General features: G+C 34.7%; 1 protein-coding gene and 1 long non-coding RNA gene across 9 annotated transcripts in view; both read right to left on the bottom strand.

Annotated features, from left to right (window-relative positions):
• The window catches only part of dsx (transcription factor doublesex), a 98,237-nt gene that overhangs the window by 48,788 nt on the left and 25,188 nt on the right, over window positions 1–24,261 (bottom strand). For 5 of the 7 annotated variants that reach the window (XM_076624016.1, XM_076624017.1, XM_033334512.2 and 2 more), the window contains one exon: window positions 11,434–11,577. In XM_076624016.1, the coding sequence (XP_076480131.1) occupies window positions 11,434–11,577 (144 nt within the window). Of the gene's footprint in view, window positions 1–9,713; window positions 9,915–10,376; window positions 11,246–11,433; window positions 11,578–24,261 lie in introns of all 7 variants that reach the window. The other 2 variants (XR_013059991.1, XR_013059992.1) reach the window with 2 other exon arrangements.
• On the bottom strand, window positions 4,207–7,387 carry LOC143303562 (uncharacterized). Of its 2 annotated transcripts, XR_013059997.1 has the most exons (3): window positions 5,767–6,955; window positions 5,407–5,580; window positions 4,207–5,324 (listed from the first exon to the last, which is right to left on the bottom strand). It is a non-coding gene; the product is annotated as an uncharacterized LOC143303562 (long non-coding RNA). The 2 variants fall into 2 exon arrangements; XR_013059996.1 differs by having other exon boundaries at window positions 4,207–5,580; window positions 5,767–7,387.

Genomic DNA, 24,261 nt, shown 5'->3' with positions numbered 1-24,261 from the left:
ATAGGGAAAACTGCAGTTGTAGCATCTAAAAACCTAAACTTAAGTTGTCTATTGTTTAGGTAAGAATGCATGATTAGATAGATCGAAGAAGCAAAATTTTGTTGAGCTTGTATAGCAGGCCAGAGTGCCATACTTCATCAAAAGTCTATTAACGTTCAAGAATACCGCTGAGCAATATTTTTTCTTTTACAATTCTTGGCTAATATTACGCGTAATACGGAATATCCGTTCAGCTGTTGAATGCCGCTTCCGAAATCAAAATTGATGATTTGGAAGCGTCATTGTCTCGTCCAATATGGCATGCAGGCATTCGCTTAATATTTTTGCAAAGAGTCTGGATAGGCTCGACAGTAAGCTGCTTGGACTGTCTTATTTTCCTTCTTCAATATTTTCGTTAAAACGCAATAAATCAGAATGCCAGTGTTCGTGTCAGAGTCAAGTAGCTAAGAAAGTTTTAGATCATCGAGACAATGCAACGTATACGTTAATAGTAGCGAATCTATCGACTTATTAATAGTTTGCATAATGTGAAAGTTAACAGGAATCGGCACTACGTCGGGATCAATTGAAACGTTTAAATTAAAGAAAAAGATATATTTGTCAAATTCGCAACATTTTTGATATTACAATAAGGTACTATACGTAAAGCGTTAAAATATATATTCTAATTGTAAGTAAACTACAGAGATCCGTAAGTGCATAAGCAAAACGTCGACAGTCAGTCCATTAAGAAAAAGATTGCGCTAGAAAGATTAGTCAGATAGCAAATATAATTGTTCTAAAAGCTTTTGTCTTTTAAGTACATTCTTGTGTTTTGCTTAAGATATATCAGCGAATTGTTTTTAAGACGTAGCAGAAGTGTAGTTTAAAAAAATATCAGAATAAAAGAAATCTAGTTATTTCTAGGTATTACTAGTTTTAACCGGAGAAGACAAGTTAAATCAAATTGCCAGTGTGTTGGTCTTAACCATTTTTTACTTAGCAATTCCTCGCTCTTTAACGTCTCCTTTCATTTATATTAACAATAAATAATATCGTATTTATATATACAAAACTTAACTGATTCCTCTTCGTGAACTTTTAACTTGGTCATTGTAAAAGCTCACCTTCTACAAAAACGATCTGTTTTTACATAATAGCAACTTTTGCCTTCTTCATAGCGTGTGACATACTAACATACAACTGTAACATCTGCGTGCACGTTCTTTCAATAGAAAAGGTTAGCCTTTGAAAGAAATGAAACGATGTGCATGGCTTACATAGATTACCAGAAATACATACATTCTCGGAAACTTGTAAGCTTCAACCATAATGTTTATTAAAGTAACTTTACGATAACAACCTTCAAAACATATTTTGTATTTGTTCAAATTAATATTCCATTGTTAAGCGCCCAATGACTTATAGTCAGTAGTGTATATCGATGCTTACAATTAACGTCAATGAGAGTGATCTTAAGCAGACACGAAGCATTATCGTTGATGCGGTTGTTCACGCTCAAGAAACGCCATCAGTCATGATCGTCTGCAAAACGAGTCTTTGCCGTAACGACGTATTATTAATCATTTTTATCCCTGTGTTAATATCAATAGAGGTCTATACATGTGGTTACATTCGTATGCATTGTATTGTATATGATACTAGTCGTGGATGTTTAATTAATCGTTCTGTAATTTAATTAACTAACTGCAATCATCATCATTATCACCTTTTTCTTATCCTGCATAAATGAATGTCACGTTTGTTTTGTTCTTATGGTTTTGAAGCGACATCCTTTCAATGGATAACCGAAAGGAGTATTTAAACAATCGAGTCACAAATACTGATAGTGATATAATCTGATAATGATGCACAGGTAGGTGAGTAGGAAATAAGATGTACAAAAAATATATATTATCTCTAGCAAAAAAGAAAGGATAAATATAGAATAAACGTATATATCGAAAGAAGAAAATAGGAAAATGGAGATTAGACTGAAGTAAAGAAAAGTGGAAATATCTTCTTTTGCAGTTTCAGAATGTAATAAAAAAATATATGGTGCAATGATATTTTATTTAAAATATTTGTGAGTTAAACTATTAGAATGAGTTCATGGTAACTAATTCGTATAATAACAGATTGGTTAAAATCCAGCTAGTATATATTATAGGTATATTTTATGAGCGTTTTTATTATTACCCCTTGTTTAACATTTAATTCTCTATAACTAAATGTACGTGAAATATGATAAATCAAGTTTATAATATATCTATGATATAGTATACTTAAGATCTCTATCACTGCATGCAACTTGCGAATACGGATACATCGAGCTACTACAAATTAAAAACAAATGGACACAAGAAGGCTAAAAGTAGAAACTTGACTCACTGGATTCTCGCAATATAATTATCATGGAGATTCAAGTGCAATAAATTTGACAGCATGCGCCTCGTATATTTGTTAAGAGTGCAGAACAATGCAGGCGCGTACGAAGTAATTGAAAAGAGAGGGAGAGAATTTCAGGGCTATGTATAGAAGGTTATATGTGTATATGTACGTTCCTTAAAGATCAACACGCAAGGGATCACCGAGGCCTGACTCCTCTACAATGTAACTAAGTCACGAATGGCAATCTTAATTAATCGTACTTCTTCGCTTGGTTTTTTTAATTCGCGATTACCATAGTCAGTAGCGAACTTGCCAATTGCACACATAATGAAAAAATAAGCAAATACAAAGGAAACATTTGTCTTACTGACACGTGATTATATATATATCGGTATAAGAATACAGAAAGAGTCGGTACAGAGAGATAGATGTAAAATTGTTGCAAAAACAATGAGAAGAAACGAGATCCTATACTTCAAATGAACGATAATGTAGAAGGAGCGAATAATTGCAAAGTAATTCGAATGAATAAATTGATCATTTGAATAAATAACTTGATCATTCAATAAGGTACGAGAAGCTTCTCACACTTTCATCTTTCATTTATTTTGTAAAGTAAGTAAATTAATAGTTTGTGTTGAATTACAATCTGAGCTAGTGTTAACAATTTTGCTACACAATGTGAATTTTGTGACTGTCTCTTACGTTTTTATAAATACTTTATCTATTTGAAACAATTTTTTTATGAACAACTGGAGATATTGGTAACAGTAAAAAGCTATATATATATAGACTTAAGCTTAAGAAAGTACTCTATATCGAACAAACAATTCTTATGTTTGTTATAAATAATTTCAATTTGTTCCATTTCGCGGAACACGGGAGAGGACGCATTAAAATTTGTTTACCTCAAATAATACATTTTTCGTTGATGTTTAAAAACATTATAATGTTAAAAATCAAGTCAATACGTAGACCGTATTATTTATATCGACGAACGTATCGAAAGAGATATGTCTAGACATTCGATTTTCTTCTGAAGAGCGTAAAATTGGACAGAGCTGATGCTGTATCATTTTGAACATAGAAGAAACTGCATGTATATTGCTCACATACCACAAGTATCGAGGATTTTGTTCTGGTCTTTCAAAGGCTTATTAAACGCTACCTGACCTTATTTTATTTCCTTAACATATTACGTCGATTGAAATAGGATTTCTAATGGGTGAACGCGTCGATGCATGAAGCGGAGCATTGCCTGGTTTTTGTGTAAATTAAGTAAATTAAATTAAAGATGTAATTAAATCAATTACATAAAATAATATATGCAAGCACCGGATTAATATTCACGCTGTTGTGGAACAATAATTGGTGCTTCGCAATCTTCGATGAATATATAACAAAAGAAATAAAATACGAGGAATGCATCAGAATTGATTAATACAAACATAAGAATATAAGAGATAATCTATTAAGGAATAAATGAAACATTATCATGTTACACTACTCGATCGCGGCGAGCCGTCGAGTTTCGCGGAGAATCAGGCGAACCTCACCTCGATAGTAGGGATGACGACCGTGTAATTACGAAGAGGAACTCTTTGTGCAATTATCGAACATTTCCTGTATTATTGCAAGACAACGATTGAATAAATATGATGGGAGTAATGATTAGCCTGCAGATGTTTATGCACTTATGAGAAATTTGAATGTGCAGGAATATACAAGAATATATCAAATATTAAAGGTGAAATAGTCTAAAGGAAACAATAAAAAATTGATACATTTTTCCAGATATTCGAAAAACAAAAATATGGGTATGACTGTTTTAAACAATTTTTTATAGTTTCAATTTCCTTTTAATATTTAACGTAACGTATAACGTACCAATCACAGGAGGTAATTGCGTAAGAAATTTTCATTTGGTTTGGTAATTTTCTTAGAACATTAACCTTCCTTTTTGAAAAAGCAACATTTGATTTCCGTATTCCTTTTTTTCTTCGAAATAACGAAGACATTAACCAATAAATTTACATGACAGCCAACAAGAAAATGCTTCCAATCTTACGATCTATCTTGCCACTTCAAATACGTGCTTAGTTTGCATGAAATATGTACAATTGAGATCGAATCGTTCTTTTCAATTGACCAACGAATAGGAAAATAGCAACCTGCCATATTCATGTTACGCCCTCTTGATTTGAACGTGAATCTATAAATTTGTCTTGTGACTTAATCTCGAAGCTAGCTATGCACGACCCACGCGACAGACATATTTCGCGTATAGAAAATTAACTCGAACGTTCCATTCTTAACTCTTAACTATTTCCGTTCCACGGAAATCATAAATCTACTAGCAATATACGCTTAAGTGACTGTATGCAACATCATAATACAAAATAACGTCCATTACGTTTAATGTATATACGTGTTATATGTAACAGTGTGGACAGTCACAATCCAAAATTTTTACTCATTTTCGCGGATATTTATAAAGATGTGTTATGATAATTACATAATTTAAAAGAACTAGTTCTATATCTTACTTCACTTCTACTATAAAAGTTAAGTAAGTTGACGTTATCTTAACTCAATATTTCATTTAGAATATTTTTTCGTTCAATTCATATTGTCTAGTTCTATATAAATAATCCTACAGTTTTATGGAAGACAAAGAAATTGAGATATCGTAGTACCGTGATAAGCAATACATTTTTATTCAAAGCAAGGCCTAAATTAATTACGTCTCCTAATAGCTCACTCTAATAGCCCTTTTTCGAGTCCACTGTCGACGAAGCGTCGCTTCATGGACGCGTATTAGAAGCTTCTCTATGCTTCTATGCAGCGACCTTTGTACATCTGTCCACGAAACAGCAGCGAACTGTTTTCGTCGCTACGCGTTTTCGTCGTGACCACTGGCGCTAACATTGTCAGTTGCGAGGTGTACGTTGGAGCTATAAACGAATCTCTTGATATAGAACGAAAGCGTCTTCCTTGTGGCTCGACGTTTCAATAATGAGATAAAATATATCTTACTGCACGCTTCGTACTCTGAACACCGACATAGACATATAGTCGCGTCTAGTAGACTAACGCTTCATGGACGATGAGCCTTAGATTTATGCAAATCTGACGTATTATTTCTGTGTTTGATCCTTGATGAGCAGCGTTTAAATCTATCGAAACAATCTCCATCGACTATTGAAGTCGCTGGAAAAGATAATAAACGATAGCACATCACCAGCAATTTTCCTTTAATGTGAATATGATTTAATGTGAATTTAATTTTAACGCATAACTTATTCGCAAAAAAAAAGCGAGGGCAATTATTTCTTTGGCATTGAAAGATTCATCCTTGAAAAGGTTAAAAATGAGGACTGTAACACCTGGAATTACCTTATCCTTTTATTTCTTGGAACAGAAATTATTCGTGCCGCTTGAACGACGTTGGTTTCTTTGGAACGGGCGAATGTCGAATTCGATATCCAACCTGTCGCATTCTCTCGTCAGTACGAGAAACAGAACGGAGCAATGAACAAAACGACATTTCCGCCGGCGCAGCGTGACGACAAGCGTCATTCTACTCTTCTCTTTAAAGGCATTAGTCGCGGTAATGCCTCGGGATAATTAAGGTATAACTTGTGTACACCGACGTTACACGCCCATATTTATTTGCTCGAGACTGACCGCAAACGGCGTTCTTGCGCCAGCAACAACATTTTTCTTTTTACCGGGCGTCATTAATCTCTGCCTCAAGTGGCTAGGTGTAAAGGTTCGCCATTCAGTTGGCGCGTCCTGCACTGCACACAAGTCATGTATTTCACGCACACGAGTATTCAACTAACGTCTCGCGATTTCGTAGATAACAATATACTGGACGAATAGTGAAGAATATGTGATATCGAAAGATATCGAAAGTTACGTTATGTTTTTTTCAGTTGATAGAAAGTGAGGATTTAAACGGAGATAATCGAGTCGATAAGAATGCTTGTGCGTACAGATTGTACGCTTCAGATATGTGAATTCAGTGTTGATGTTGAATTCATGAAGTTACGTAAAATGGAGACAGCTTCGTCGATTCTTTCGATACGAAGAGTGTATTGTTGTATGCGATTAGGTCGTGCAAAGATATTTACTATACGTAAACACGAAATTATTTATAAAATAACTTGATATAATCCAACGCTATTACGCATAAAGTGATACACAGATGTGAAAATCTCTGCTAATTGCTAATCGTAAGTGTCTTTGCCTGACCATCTCTTTAACGCGTTTAAGCGACTAAACTATAAAGCAATCTTTGACTCAACAGCACAATCGCATATCTAATTGCGGTCGACAAACTAATTTCGGTGCGAATGAACGAACCCACAGAATTGAAAACAACGAAACGTTTCGAGAGTGAATCGAACAGCATATTTAGCAACAGTTTAACCACTTGCGGCAACTTATAACTGTAAATCGTCTACCTGTTTTCCAACAAACTGGCAGGAATGCGACTTTCTACGTAAACTTAAAAGTATCCAACTCGACTTTCAGTTCCGCGCGAACGTACATATATATATCTAGCTTGGAACGGTGTTGGCATGCATGAAACACGACGTCTTCACCACAATTGCTGTTCCCTCGTACCGCAATTCGAGCTAATAGCGTACTACGCGTACAATCTATTTCCAGCTACCATAAGGCGCAGTCTATTTTTCTTACCGATAAGCTGAACGCGTTGCATGCAACTTTTATTTGTAACTTTTCCTTTTTATCGGTTCTGTAGTGTCACGGGGGACAAATACGTGAAATCTACAACACGCTTCAAATGAAATAATTAATGGCACTCGGGTATATGATAGTAACATAGTGGTAAACTGGTGAGATTCTTACCGGCTATTTATCAGTCCCATATTATGTCTGCTTTAAATCATTCGAGTACGACTTGTTTCATTATTGAATGTAATTGATAGCTTAGATAGTCTTTCCTCGCGCATATCGATTCCGATAATTGAGAGTAAGCTATTAGTCGTTGCTACGTATTGAGTCTCAGAGACGCTTGATACGGTTCACCGTCTTAATTATTAAAGATTGTCATCTTTAAATAGTAAATTGTGTACAGAGATAGAATTATAGAAATATTTGAAATATTACGAATCGAATGATCGCGAATGCTTGCTTCGACAACGAGTAATAAATTTTCGCTTGCAATCTTGGAAAAATTGTTCCTGTCTTTTCTCCAACCACTAAAAATTTTCATCCACTGTCAAAGTCTTAATATTGTCTTGTTTTACTATATACCTTCCTATTACCTATGTTACACAAGTTATTCACGAAAGTCTTCTGGATCTGTACTTATATACGGAATACTGTACATAGAAAAATTAAGAATGCGCATCCTTTAAAAAAACAAAGAAAATAAGCAAAGGTATAGAAAAAGAAAAAGACAAGCGCGATTGATAAAGAAATATCCAACGAACGAGACAACGGATCGATATAAAAGCTACCATAAAAAATTTAAAGAATTTAGAAAATAAATCAGCACGAGAGCTGTTAAGTTACTGAATCCATTAAACATCAACCAGTGAAACAATGTACAAATGTTGTACGAGCGCAACAATATGGCTAAGGGTGAATAAAGTAGGATACGTTAATGTTTTGTCAAAACGCAAAAAATAAATATATTGGAATAATAGCCCGTTAAAAGAATTATAAGAAGGTCCATTACACAAATCAAAACGCGAAAAAGGATTTCTATAATGCAAACAGAGTAATTTTTTATCATATTTATATAAAGAAGTTTTATTTCTTCAAATTTCATAATATGTATGTATTATAGGATCTAAAATCAAGACAATGTTGGAGAAATTCTAGAAATTCCTTTTCATAATTGCAATGTGAATGCGATAGAATTCAATTACGTACACTAATTGAAAAGAAATTACACAGATAACGTTGCGTTCGCACATCTTTGGCTCTTAATGGGTGAAAATACCCTAAATTACATAATTTGCAATTTTATGTAATTTCTTCGTCCGTTCGTGTCGTTAAGAGCCTATGTAAGCGATAGAAGCAGCTATAAATACCATTTTAAAAAATCACCTTCCATGTCTTAAAATGTTGCTGTGGTTCCACGTTCCAACCGCAGCAGACAAAGTCTTACGAAAAATCCAAATAAAAATTGGATTAAAATTACAGAATTAAAATTAATCATTCCCAATTTCTGCTTGAGTTTACAACATGCTTTTTGAGTGGTAATTTATCACACTAAATGTGCAGCGTGAACCTAATTCGTTGAGCCCAACAAAAAAGCTCATCAGGGTAACGAAGCCATCTCACGTCACTCATCAAGACACCTTAATAAACAATGAAGTGGCAATTTGGCCAGTCTATTTGCAGCTTATTTGGAGGAGCTTGTGTACAAGACAGAGGCACGATGATCAACGATGATACGTGCCCCAGGCCAGCACAGGTTTCTGATGGCAATATTATGACTTACGAGCTACAGACCGCACGCTTAAGCGATTTATAATGATTGGCTCGAGCAAACAGTAGTCAAGTAAGTAAACTACTTAATAAATTATGCCTCAACCTTTTTCACGCCTGCTTGATCGCCCCATCTTTATAATTTTTTACTTTTGTCAGACAGAGGAAGATAAAGGGTGAACGCACCCGACCGATTATTATGTCGCATTTCATGGTATTCTACCCCGTGTTATCTGGAAAATGCTCATCCATCCGGCTAATGTGTCCAAGTTTCCTCGCGAATTGAATTAACACGTATCTTAATAGAAGCGATTTGATTTTTGGATATATTTAATTAGCAACCCCTTGTCAGGGTAACTCATTCAGCAAATATATCACGAGACACTTTTGGAGAAATATTCTTTTGATAGAAGGATGTTTGTAAATTATTACGTATTATAATGTATGTATATATTTCATCTATATCGTTAGCTTAATTATACGTAGATATATCTATCCCAATTAGTGAATCAGAATAAATTAAATTATAAGTTACAGAATGTGAAGCTAATATATATTATTCGTAATATGATGAAAAATATTTTGATTTCAAAAGACGCTCGTGTATAAGATTTTTCGAAATATTAAAGATCGAACATTTTATTACTAGCTACAGCCAGTACGTAGCTATTTCTTTTTTACGTCAAGTATTTTGAGCTTTGCTTCAGCAATTAAAAATCATTTTCACGTAAAATATTTAAATTCAAAGCTGTGGTAACGAGATTAATTTACGCCTCCCTTTCATATTCTATAATACGTCGTCGTCAGCTCTTATAATTATATTACTTAATCAATCATAGGTACAAATTACAAAATAATATATAAAATCCTACCTTGATAATCGTCGGAAATTCCATTTGACTGAGTCGGGAATTTCTCAAGCTCAAATCTTCGCGTGTAAAATATTGTATTTCAATGACACACTGATTTATACGATGATTCATAAAATACCGACGAACACAGAAAATATCAATTGCGAAGTGATGACACCGAAAATTTTAACCTCTCGTATAGCAGATAATTTTAAAAATGATCTGGAAATTTAATAACACGTTGTATGCACGTACTCGTAAAAGTAGATCAAGTATTTGTAATAACATATGCCTTTTAAACTGTATTCTGCCTATAATTATAACATAATTTACAAGTTGCAGTCATAAGGTGATTCCAGAAGAGATGTTTTTTGAAAGGTAATATCTAAACCAAATTCAATCGCCCATAAAAAACGGTAATATTCCATGAGACAATAATGTAACTTTTTTATTTCTGATATTTTTGATATTTCTTAAATTATATTTTTCCTAACGTATTTGCGAAAGTTTTCTGATTAAAATGACATCAAATACATGTGTGTATATATATATAAAAATTGCAAATGTAACCTCGATCAGAAATTGACGCTATTCAATCAGAAATAATACATTTTAAATTGATTTGGATATGAATTAATTATTAAACATCTTCGATCTACTCGTTTCTACGAATGTCATACATACCTCTAAATTCTTCGAATTCCATTTCAAATTATCTTATGTGGCTTATTCGCGGATGTGTATAGTGTACATATTTCGACATACATCTTCTTGGTGATATTAAACCAAATCTTCCTATGTAGACCAAATCATCACGAATCTTGGGGTGTTGAACCAAATATAGAAATCATCGAAGGACCGTTTTTGGCCATAAAGGATCTTCGAAAACGCTGATTTCGTAACTCAACCAGCGAGACGCGTACGTGGAAAATTTTCTTAGTGACAAGTGGAGAACCGCGAACGTAACGAAATTAGCAGCAAGAGATTGGCAGCGTAAATACGTTATGCGATGCTAAATCGGATTATTCACCCTATCCTGTCCGGAAATGTTTCTTTATTGTAACAATTTGAAAGGTTCGTGTCCCCGATTCTGAATTATTTTTCGGGGAACTCAGCATGCCATAATTTTGTACAATAATAACAAAAAATTTGGAAATCAATGTAACGATGAAATCAATTCTGAACGATGATATCACGATGTAGCACCGCGATAGCGAAGGAAGTTTAACGCTTTAAATGTTGCCAATTTCATCATCCTGCAACTTCCACGTGCGAGAAAAGAAAACTGTCTTCCAATCGTTGAATCACAGTTAAATTTATCTTTGTCGCTTCTCCAATGAAAACTTCAAGACGGCAGAAGGTTTGTTTCCACGCGGCGAACTTGGGAAAAGAATCTTCTATCGATATCGCTTTTAAGAAAACTTTACGAAATTCAAATAACCATACAAAAAAAGCCTGTGAAATGTTTCTGCTGCCATAACGCGTTCAAGTAGGCCATAAATTTACGATAAGCAAAAAGAATTTGTAGATTTTCGGATAGAAGACTATGGAAGCTAGAGAGAAGAAGATGAAATCGTTACTTTCCATCGTTGAGTGTTAAATAAAGATAAAGTTGTATTATAATAGTAAATTCTTTTCTGTACATTCGATAATATACTTGTATGATTTATTGAAAATGCCATGATTTTAACGCGTCTATAACAGGAACACGAAGGCAAGTTCAGAACAAAGTATACTTTACCATCGACCATGCGCCTCACGACTTCCTCGGGATTAGCTCCTGCATATTTTAAATTGATGTACATCAACAATATCGCTTCCCAAGGATATTGGAAGAGTTCTACGAGCTTGGTACTATGTTCCAGCAGGATTTCCACGCTTTCACCTGCGACACAATCCAAACATCATACATTGTTAAAACGAATTCAATTTTTTATTCTATAAGTTTGAACATTGAAAAGATTAAGAAATATTGTATTATGTAAAAATATTGTATTGTACAAAATTATGTCATATACCTGTAATATATTACGAACATATTATATACGACCATATTCATAATAATAAACATTGTATCGCTACTTGGCAGTGATAGGTGATGGCACGAGTTAAAAATTTCAAGCTGCAAAGGTGAGGCTCTTTAAAATTTACAAAGAAATTTAACGACGTTAGAAGGCTGACTTCACGCGAGATATGTCACTGCGTGTTTGCGAAAGCAATACGATTTTCCACTTATAGCGTCACAAAACAACTGAAAATGAGCCAGTATCGTAAAAATAAGGCCAAGGTAATAGCGGCGTAAGTGCATCATAATTTTGACCTCTGATGCAAAACTAATGAAATTATAAATAGATCTATCATTCAATAAAAGCAAATTTGAAATTCTTTTAGCTATAACCACCAGCAATACCAAGCAACTATATCTTAGTACATTATTGTAAATACATTTTATTTAATCCATTCGTCAATCGATAAGAGTCAACAAAGAATTAGCTTAATGTGAATTCCTGTAGGTGCGAGAAGAAATTAAAAAAAAGAAAGAAAAATAGTGACACGTAATAAAGATATGAAATACGAAGGTTAAGAATACGTAATCCTTGTTTTGGAAGGATTCCAAACGCAAACTGTAGCATAAACATTCTTGCACAATCTGCGACACGCGTGATTAATTTTTAACGCACACGTATAAATTCATTTTGCTATTTATACGAATTTCGGATTAGCAATAAACGTATCGATGTAAACGCATCGTTGCACGTTTGACAACGCTCGCAATTTATTTATTATCGGATTAATAACTTGGTAGATTTTTCAGAAAAGAACACACATATTCTTTATGCAAGATCTTACAACCTTCTACGTTTTTCGGAGCAAATATCAACAAGTTAATAAGATAATACTGAAATAAGTCCACAGATAATTCTGCTTGAAATGTAGACAAACCGGTACGGTACGAATGTAAAGTGTCTATGATGTTTTTCATATTTTGAAACATTTCAATAAAATGCGCGTGTATGCGTGATACATGTAATTTAATTATTAGCTATGCTTGATCAGATTCGATAGAATCTGCGAACTGACATGATTTTATTTTCATGATATACATATTTCTCCATCACTGATCGAGTCATTATTCACAGTACATATAATATACATACATGCACACGAATGCATATCTATGTCATCTCACGTGGTCTTCGGTTCACGCCGGCCGGAAGCCGCCGAAAAGCGTGAGCCGGGCGTGCGCGTACGTAACTGGCAAGAAGACGCGTGTCGAAGTAAGTAAATATCGATTTTAAACAACGAACAACGGCCTCGTTTCTCCCGTTGATGTTACAGTGTATAACAGCGTTGCGCGCAAGGGGTGGGAAAATAGCGATTCGGTAGAGGGGCGGTTAGTTCCTGCAAGAGAAATGGAACCGTAGTGTATAACGTTGGCGAACATGTACAAGGACAATAATTCTCCAGCCGTTATGACATGATATATTAGATATTAAGGCAGCCAATAGTAGCGCGTCCGCACGCCACAGCTCCGCCTATATAAGAGGCCTTCTGGATCGTTTTTAAAAGGCGGAAATGGTTCTCCCCTCCTGCCGCTATAGCTCTGCGCTGTACACTCTCTTTTGCCTCGTTCCGTTGCTGTCTCCCCTTCTACTACACTGTCTGTCGCTTTTTCCAAGCAAACCCGAGTCTCCCTCTCCCGTATTGCCATCCCCCGGCGTTCTATCGGATAGACACCACGACGCGGACCACAGGTGCCGCGCCACCCGGACGCCAGGCGTTGGTTCCCTCCTTTTCTGTGCACAGGTGAACCCGGCCAACCAGGTGCTGCAGCTTCGTACCCGCGGCGTATGCGTGCTCACTCTCTTTGGAAGAGGTATGCTGCCTTCGTTAGAGAGCGAGATACGAGTGGAGAACGCGAACGCAAACGCGGACGAGCGAGAGAGAATGAAATTCTGCAAGAGAAGAGACACCGAGAGAAAGAGGGGAAAAAGAGTGAGAAACAAGTAGAGGGGTTGCCCTCTGACCGGAGAGGAACTCCGACTATGGTCGTTAGTTTTCACGTCGGTGCTTCTTGTTTTCTGGCGAGTCGACGATGCGTCCCGCGTTTCCAGTCATTCTTGTCCCTCTTCGAGAAATCATCGGGGAAACTCCCCCTCCCCTTTCTAGCTATTTGCTCGAACGAGTTCATCGAAAATAGTTAAAAAGCACAATTACCGTTTGACGAGTCGAGTTTGGCAATGAACGTCAGAAACTCTGTATTTACATTTTGTAAATGCAAAAGGCTTTCCCTGTCGCAATGTAATATTGCAAAATAATGGTGTGGCATCGAGACGTACACGACGACGTGTACATGAAACAGCTAAAGAGAATATCAGATTTAATACTTGATTGTTTGCTATCACAAGACGGTTTATATTTAAATTACTTGCGATCGAAACACGTATAAGCGAGGCGTATGCAAATAAGGCGAAAGCATTCCATCGATTGATTCATGATATGTAAATCGATAATATAAGAGGAAGTAAAAGCCGTCTGAGAAAGCACGCTGTTCAATAATACCTAATATAGTAGGACAAATAATGCATATTTCGTGGTTTAAAGTATAGCGATAATCAACGATAGTCTTTGATACTGAAATCCAGCGAGATTAATTACATTTTGACGTGCAAACAAGTGAAGATAAATATGTAACTGTGTGTCAGTATGTCTGGTTAACTTCGGTAAACCGAACCGTTCTTTTTGAGAAATTACTATAATCGTGTACTGAATTCGATGTTACTATCATTCATACTGATTCCAATTTACTACGCGAATTAACTGTCTTTTGTTCGTCACCAATTTTTCTGGATCGTTAAAACTGTAAGTGTTCAAAGGACACGACAATTACTGGCTGAAGGTGCAGGTTTGTTTAATCTCCATTGATAATAAGATCTGCAAAATTGATCGACTCCAAATTCGATGTGCGTCCGCAGTGAATGTCACTCTTTACTCTTCTTTTTTATTATTTCCTTAGTCCATGGAGGATTAACGACTGAAAGATGAAAATTATAGAAAACATAAAAAAATCGATAGATCAATTTTGAAATGTTATCACCTCTTAATTCTTCTTACGAATTTTATCATTATATTCTCATCTTAAATTAATAAAATTACATATAACAACATAATTATCGTTTATTAAGAAAGAAATTTAAGTTTATGGCAAAGAAATCTACGATTATAAAATTCTCCAAAATCCAACATGAATTGGAGCATTGAACATGCGTAGGAAATCTATCGGTGTAGGTACTACTATTTTAACAATTATTATTTTTATTCATATCTTCACACATCACACGCTATCACAATTTTAATCCATAAACAAACTAGATCGTTGACAAGTAAAATTCTTCGAAAGGATTTTTACTTTTATCAAAAGATTTCAAACACTTGCTTCTTCCAATTTTTCTAAAGTGTTCTTAGAAGAAAATTAAATTTTCACATGCGTATAAACGATCTAACTCGCGAATGGAGTACGAGAAAAAAATGTGTATGTGTATCTACGGATAGTTAACCCTCTCAACAGATAAAATATTCGCACATGGCATTTACTATATTTACTAAAGTAGTATCGTAACTTTAAACCGTCATCAATCATAAAATATCAGAAACGACTGACAACGCATAATTTTGCTTCATATTCGTGCACCAATGAGTCGCACAAAAAAAAAAAAAGAAACACATGCCAGTATACGAATACACACAGTGCTCATATAACAGTGGTGAAAGGCTCCAAGTTACTTAATCCGCTCAATCATCGTAAACAATTATTCCTGATCGAATGATAAATAAATAGTTTCGTGGGCAAGAACCGACGAGTGGAACTGTAACAAGTCTTTGTCGATAAAATCGGTACCAAGAACTCAAAGAGTAAACACACTCCAACGCGTGGGGACAGAAGAAGTTTATAAGATTGCATCCTGTCAATCGCCATACTGTTTAATTTTGCTCCGATTACTTCACGACGTCGCGTTCCCACGACCCTTAGAAAAAAAACTTGTATATCCAATTCTTCAAGTAAGCTAATCTTATTCCTTCCTGTTAAAATTTTTCACATTCTCATCAAATCTCCATATACGTATCCGGAAAACCTCTGATTGAAGCAGAACTATTTACATTTTCGACGCTGATCCATCATCCTCACCCTTTTCTATACCCAGTGCAAGGCAATTTTCCCACATATAAATTTGAAATATAGGATTCAAAAATAAGATACGGAACTTTAAAAAAAGTCAGACTATCCTCGAAACTGTGAGCGACTTTCGTATCATTTCTCAGTAAAAATTTGTAAGATAACAATTGACTAAATTCAACATATACATATTATAACTTGAATGTACGTATCTACGTATATACATGCAATTAATTTATATAGAGATCCTTAAACCAAGAGGAATGATTCTGACTTTCAAAACAGATAATTTAATGACTAACGTTTATAACGGCTCGTAAGATCGCGCTACTTTACATCTGAACAAGAAGCAAAGTACAAGTAAAATATGAAACCTAAATAAAAAAAATTATAACATTTGCTGCGATTTTGATACGCTGACTTTGATACCAAACAAAACATTCGATAGTTGTCTTTCCTGACGTATTTAGTATTTACTGTAATAAAATTATTTTACAATCAGTTTAAATAATAATGACGTGCAGTTCAAATTTTCCGTTTAAAAATACTACGAGGCTACAAGATAAATTAATTCAGTAACTTTTTTACTTTAACGACTTCTGTCAATTTTACATAAATGAATATAAATAACAGATTATAAGTATACTCCTTCTTTTGACCTTGTATATGTATAATAAGGAAACTTAGAAGCTGACAGCATCTCATAAACGTGATAGTGATATCTACTTTACGGTATCGCTGGGAAAGATTGTAATACCACGGAAATATAATAGTCTACAAGTTTATTCAAGAATTTAGTGTTTTGGTTTATATCCAAAGTGTCTGCAATAAAAAAACATCGGGCAAATGCATTGTTATCAGAAGGAAATAAACGGCAGTTTAATGAGAAATATTTATCAATATTGCGTGCTATCATTAGAATTGTCCTAAGATTGGTATATATTATTACAATAATTAAAAGAAAACTGATTGCTTTGTCATTTTGCTAGCAGTTTCTTTCGCTTCGCTCTTCTTTATCTCAGTCAACTTTAACGAAAACCAATTTGTCATCGTCTATTACGCAAAACGATTATGAAACAAGCCAGTAGACCTTTTTTATCGTAAAAAAATAAAAAGACACGTGCATTCTAACTACTCGGTATCATAAACATACACCAATAAATAACGTTGATGCGACAAATATAAAAAATGCCATTACGTTCTTGAACATCAAAGTGAAAGAAACGGATGAATTATTAAATCGTCAAAGGAGAATGTCGTGCAGTACCGACTGCTCGAAGCGTTTTTGTTGCATCTTGAGTAAGATGTCGGTAAAAATTGAAATTTAAAAAATGAGTTCGCGGTACAAATGAAACTTCAAATAAAAGGAGGGAGACTAATTTTATGAAATTCAATGATAAGAATTGACAATTTGCAAGAGTAAAGGTGTTGTGATTTGTAGGAAGGGAAAAGTCGTCATCCAACACTGATTGATTATTTAATTACTAGATTTTTCGGTCTAAATTTGATTAATAATGTTAATGTTAATTTTCGAGAAGTAACTTCAAAGCCCCGTTCTTAAAAGTGCATTTGCTTTTTTCTGCTTTGGAACTTCAGTTTCTCCGCGGGGAAAAGGTAGTAAAAAAATTAAATAAATATCCTGTAATTTAATTGCAATTGCCAACAGATTAAACCTAAAAAAAAAATATTTGGTCTATACTGGTCGACGACTGATCTGCTCAGTACTGGACGACAAACATGTAGAAAGGTTTCATAATATACAAAGGAAGTTGCAAGTCTGGAGCTGATAATTACATTAAACAGACTAGATATAGTATACATAATAGACAAAAATCATTTACTTACCTGAGAAACAAATAATCAACTCTAGAAATAGCTTTCAACACTTAGAATATCAACGTATACGTTCAACGTATCAGGACAACGCGAACAACGGAATAAACTATATGCCTCTGAAATATAGTACACAGAATTGTTATATTCGTTTGTTTACTCAAATAAAAATACTAATATCTGGCGAAAAAGTCGAGAAATATAACGATATCGGTACTCTATACTAGTAGATACTGCACGACTCTCCCTCAATTAACTGCTTCACAGGATACAACGAAACATGAATTATAATATCGTAATATGAAGTATAATATCGTATATCCACGCTGGAGTATACACGGCGTAAAAGAAACATGCGGGTATAATTCGCAAAGTCTGAGAGGAATAAAGAAAAGAAAGAGATAGTGATCGTAACGATATCCGATAACAAAAACTTTGATACGAGTCCGCGAATTATGTGACGCTGCTGAAGCCAATCACCAGTAGTATTATGCCGACTGATAATACTGTTTTATATACGCAGCATACTTCGACAGAAACTCTCGTATATTTATAAAGAGAAAGGTATAAATAATAAATGAGACTTCAAAAAATGTTTGGTCTTCGGGATGTATACATCTATGTTTACAATCAGAAAAACTGTTGAATAGAACAATAAGATCACTTTAATCTGTATCTAAGTGTTATAAATATTTCATTATCTTTCTGGTTATTTCCTGCTCGATTTATAAAAAATGTACCATTGAAATTTCTTTCTTTTCAAAAATTGGTAATTATCGATATCTCATCCATTTTACCGATTTCGATGATTTTTAAATATGTTGTAGAAATCGACATTTTGAACATAATTATAAATGTAACATGTGTATACGCTGCTCGACCTTAGTTTCCAAGATATTCGCAAAAAATTGTCGGTACCACTATAGCGAATTCTAGCAATAATTTGCGTCCGTGACAGCATACTCTTCGGTTTGGTTGCCGACGGCTGGATAAAACGACACCTAACCCAAACATATATAAGCTATAAACAAAAGATAAGAATTAGGTTTGGGTTAGACGTTATTTAATCAGGTCGCTGTGCCGTAAGAGCCCTTTTCCACTTGTAACTAGTAGCGCGACTTGCCAAGAGTCGCGCGCGACGCCGAACAAAGGTCAGTTTTATTCTTTTAATGGAACTACACATTTTTTAACATATTAATGAACTTGTCGTGGTTTTCTTTGTAAAAAATTAGTAACTTATACATGTGGAAAACCTGTTAGTATGGAACAAAAAAAGTTTTGGGAAAACTGAGAAACATAGATAAAATAACTAAAAACGTTTTATAATACGTGTACTATCATGGTAGAAAATTTCTCATCATCGTAATATTAATTATTTATATTCAAGATATTATAAAGTCGAATATTATATATAATGATAATAATAGTATAGTATATATTATTACTATATACTATTATGTAGTACTATAAGGTAATAGTATCATGTTTTGAAATGTCTTCGGAGAGAATCCCTCAATACTACAATAAAAGAAATCAAGCTTTTTTTATTTTTGATTTGTGATCAATGAAAATTTTACCAACGTATTTCTTACATTTTTTTCATTAAAATAAGACTAAACACGATATAATTTTAAACATATTTGCTTGCTTAATAAATGATAATTAAATACATATAAATAAGAAAATATAATTCAAATTATATCGTGTTTGGTCTCGTTTTAATCAGACAGATCACATAAATACGTCAGTAGAAGATTAAATTTAAAAAAAATAAAAATGTTCCGCTTTTGAATTAGTACCTAGATACATTGTCTGGCCGATATCCGACATTGAATCGTGTTATATTACTCGATCGCGGCGGACCGTCGGGTTCTGCAGTGTGTCAAAGAAATCTCTCCCCGTAGTGGGGGTGCAATTATGCGGAGGATCTTTTTGTGCAATTATCGAATGTTTCCTGTACTTTATAGTCGCACGCGACTGATCTGTCGCGGTGAGTCGCGCATTGACTTTGCAGTTGCGCGCGATCCTTAGTAGCGGTACCACTAATGGAAAATGTGCCATATTCGACGATGGATTTTGTAGTCGCGCGCGATTATTCACAAGTCTCGGAAACTAAAGATGGTTTATATATATATAGGGAAAAATTGTTCAGAATCACGTCGTCGACAGTATATTAAAAAATCATCAAAATCGGTGAGGTGGATGACATATAGACAATTATGGAAAAATTTGTCTATTTGAATTCTTTTCGAAAATAAGAATACAGATAAATTCATTCTAATATATATAAATTTTTATCCTAATTCCTTATTATTGCATTATTTATTTGCAACTTATTGCGAAGCATCCACAAAATGTTAAAACAAGAAACAAGTTTGTTTATACCACCACTAACTCGCAAAATATATTTTCTCTTACATCGTAACCTATTGAAGCAATCTTTACGGGATCGGATTAACTCCTATTATGTACAGATAATACTTGTACCATAAAATGGGAAAAATGATTAGCATTAAAACTTTTTTACTACCAGATTAAAAAAAGAATTAAAATCTATTTAGACACGTTTGACGATGAATCCAATAACAACGAGTGAGAAATGACACAAACGTGTATACATAAAATCTCGATGTTCAGTAAACTAACTTCGATAATCCGGAATCCTTATACAATTTTCTTCAGAATAATTTCCTTCTCTATTTGCAATTTAAATTTAATATATTAACTCCGCAATAACTAGTGAAGTGACACTAACGTCATATAAGTGTTAACTAAAGATATATCCTTCGATTATTTGTTATTCTTATTCTTCCATATTTTAAATATCCGAAATTATTGGATTTTTCTACAAACGTAATAACATCCACATTTTGTTAATTTTTGCCGTGAAAGTTGCTTGAAATTAAACGGCCATCATAGAGTTAAGAAAATTTTTATATTATACTCTATAGTATATATTCATTTATTATTCCAACTATCGTAATGGAAGAATAACGTTAATTGTGAATGATACTGTTAAAAATCACAGAATAGGTACGAAAATAATGTTGCTATTACCCTCTTAGAAGAATAACAACCATATCGAGATTAATAATACATATATTCGTACGATCATCGTAAGAACCGAAGAATAAAGAAGAAGAATAAAGCTTTCGTGATCAATGTCAAAGGTCAAACACCATCAGCGACAATGATAACCGATTAACACAGAATTTTCTCTCGGGACAATTCTGACCACACGAATACGATTATATCATTTTATAGATGTGCGTTTGATTGCATGAAATTGGTCGTTAACTCGATATCCTCTCTGGTATCCGAAGAACAAAGGCTATAACCGTGACATTGTTAGAAATCCCACACAAATTGTATAGCAAGCTCACTTAACCTGTGACACGAATAAAAATGTTTGTAGGACGCATTTTCAAATGTCATTGTGTAAATCACGTTGGACGAGTTTGCTCGATATCCCAAAACACAAAGCCAAAATCACTCGAATACACCAAGTGCTTGGGGACGCACAAAAAATTGCCGAAAAAAATTATCTGACGAAAAGAAATTGTTTCTAAACTAGCACAAGTGCCTATGCGCAAAGAAAACTACGAGCTAGAATTTTGCCAGAGATCGCACACAAGCGCGTAAACGCGAGATTTCACGAATTTCCAGCTTGATGATCCCTGCGAGGATCTCGTGTTACATAGAGGAACGCGAAACCCCCGTCTACATTTCGACCACTGGTCGTGTGTTCGATGGACATACATCGCGGCACACATAGCTCTCACGAGGGATGGTTTTAGAAACGGGCTTTGTAGCAATGATACCGTTGTATCGCCACGTAATTGAAACCCTGGCCTATACACCGATGAGGGGCCGTTTCAATGACAAAAGACACGTCGTATCGCACCGAGTATCATTCACTGGGCCGATGTTCTCTTGCCAGCCGAAACAAAAGCTTTCAGACTTTCAGCACTCTTGCGGCACGCCTTTTGATCATGTTACAAAAAAATCTTTTTTATTATTTCATTTAGCATAGACGAACGTATGAAAATAATCTTTCTCGCTATCGCTTCCCAACGATGATTAAGTTTCTCTGGGTAAAATAGGAAAACGGTCGTTGAATTGAAAGTTTAGACTGAGAAATCGCGGGACATGAAGTTTTAGCGGTGCCTATAGAGTAAAAGGAATTGATTAATTGATATTTATGAAAATTGTTCGAAGAAGAGTATAAGGAATAAAAGAATTTTGTAAAATCTTCATTTTGTCAAAAATGTGTCTGTTAGAACTAAACAATGAATACTGAATAAAAATAAAACGATTACAGTTGAGTTACGTAGGTTCATAACAAATATATTTTCTTCCTTATTTGGAATCAATGTTAATACATACTTGTAACGCGCTTAAAAATTATTAATGAAACGGAATCAAACCGCTCAAACGAAATACTTATTGCTAACTGTGAACAAGAGTTCACATCCTCTTGAGCCTACATCCTGTAGAGCCTACACATCCTCTTCATTCGTGATAGAAGTTTTCTATCCAGAAACTTCTTTAATATCTACTTTAACGTATCCATCGACATTTTAAAGACAAGAGGATCGTAGCAAAGGAAAGTTACAGACGTATCGCCTACGCACCCCCTGGCTACACTGGAAGCTTTGTACTTGACGTTTTACGTGTATTTCAATAAAAACGGTATAACCGAAACCCTTTGCAACAATTCTTCTTCGCCTATAAAAATAGTCAACGTGAAATCGCAATAAGTTCCAGTGGAAAGAGCCGAATGAAGGAACGGTCGTGAACGCGGCAGCTTTTACGAGACACGACATTTCGGAAGCAGTAAAATTCTATCCTGTCAAGCGTTCGCATAAAATCCTTGCTCGCTTTTGGCCATTGCTTGCAAACAGACGAACGTATTCCTCGTTCGTTTTAAAAAATTACTTGGGATACGCATGTGCGATGTTTGTACGATAGTTAAAGCAGATCTTAGATAATAGATTGAAAAATGTATGTACCTGGTAAATTCTTCTGAATAAGCTAGCAAAGTAATTTTCGTTATCCTAATATCCCCTGTATTTTTTTATTATCGTTGCTTTTTATCGTAATTTACTATTAGTTCTCTTTTTATTTGTTATTAACTTGCAAGACAATTTTCACTTTGTAATAACGACTTTGTTATATGATTTCGCAGTGCACCTGCGATAAAATATGTGATGACATTACACGTCATTCTCATTAGCTTATTTTATATATTCGATTCGTTCACTTGCCAAATAGTTATGTACTTGGTTCTCGAAGATTGATTCTGATCACTAATTTCTTCTTAATTAATAAAAAAGTTAGCAATAAGTAAGCGTACACCTCCGTGGCTGGACGAACAGTTTCGTGAAATGAAAACGATGACGTCACGCGACGCCCGACATGCCGCGTCGCGACGAACTAGCGATCTTACACGCAGACATACTAGCGTTCCGCGGACACACCACGTACAATGCAAGTCGAGAGAGCGAAAGACCATAAACACCCCTGTGAAGGCTGGCCGAGATGCCGTGAAGATCGTTGCCCTCCGGGTGCACAGTAGAAGTAAGTAGAAGGCCGTAAAGATTTTAGGACTCTTTGGACATGAGATGTTGGCTGACGCGGCGGCAGCGCTATGCAACAACGAAAATCAACCGGCTCGGCTTGCCCGCGTTCCTTTCACTGCAATTCTCTACCCTTCTGCGAGATTTTTCTTCCGATTTTATCGGAGAATTAGAGAAAGCACGCGAGGATCTTTGTGATCCGATTTTATTTTGTCCATATATTTGATGTAACTACAGTAGATTTTCGGTAACCGGAACACTCGTTGACAAAACGCTCGAATTTTACCGGGATATCGATCACTATAGAGGATTGGAGAAGAATCGAATCATTTTGTCGCATATATTTGAGAAAAGATGTGGTACACTAGAAATCGAGGTCACTTTTATAAACCGACAAGTATAAGTAAAACAAATTATAACCGAGATCGAAATTATAGTAAAGGTAAAATTTATCTGAGAGCAAGTGAAAGGCTTTTATATATATATATATACATATCTTGTATGCTTGAAGCCTTGAAAGTATCCTGAAAGTAGTCCGCTTCAAAAATTATCATATATCTACCTTTTACACTTTTACCTACTTCCTGGCTTGATCTAATCTTATCATAAAAGCAAGGACAGTAAAAACGTTCGAAATTATGATACGATAAATTAAAATGAGCTTTCAAAATTGATACTCTATAAGGCAGAAGGCATACACCTTTTGAACGGAGCTTCAAAATTTTATAGCCTCTGTAGGTTTAACTTGCTATATCTTAATTCGCTTTAACACGTAAGTAGGTGTACAAATAAGGAATAAAAGCAGTTAAAGGACAACATGATAAAAGGAAGACATTCATAGAAAAGAAAGAGTGATAGCGCGGAAATACGAGTCGTAAGTTACTTGCTTGATGTGCAAGTGTGGATCGCCAACACTGATGGGAGCTATAATATTTTATGGCATTCTTGTGATAGTAGTAAGCTGCCCACTGAGTAGAGCAGA

This window comes from Bombus vancouverensis, chromosome 14 (genome assembly GCF_051014615.1).
Source record: "Bombus vancouverensis nearcticus chromosome 14, iyBomVanc1_principal, whole genome shotgun sequence".
Lineage (NCBI taxonomy): Eukaryota > Metazoa > Arthropoda > Insecta > Hymenoptera > Apidae > Bombus > Bombus vancouverensis.
The sequence above is the reverse complement of the archived record's forward strand: the minus strand, read 5'-3'. Positions and strand labels throughout refer to the sequence as shown.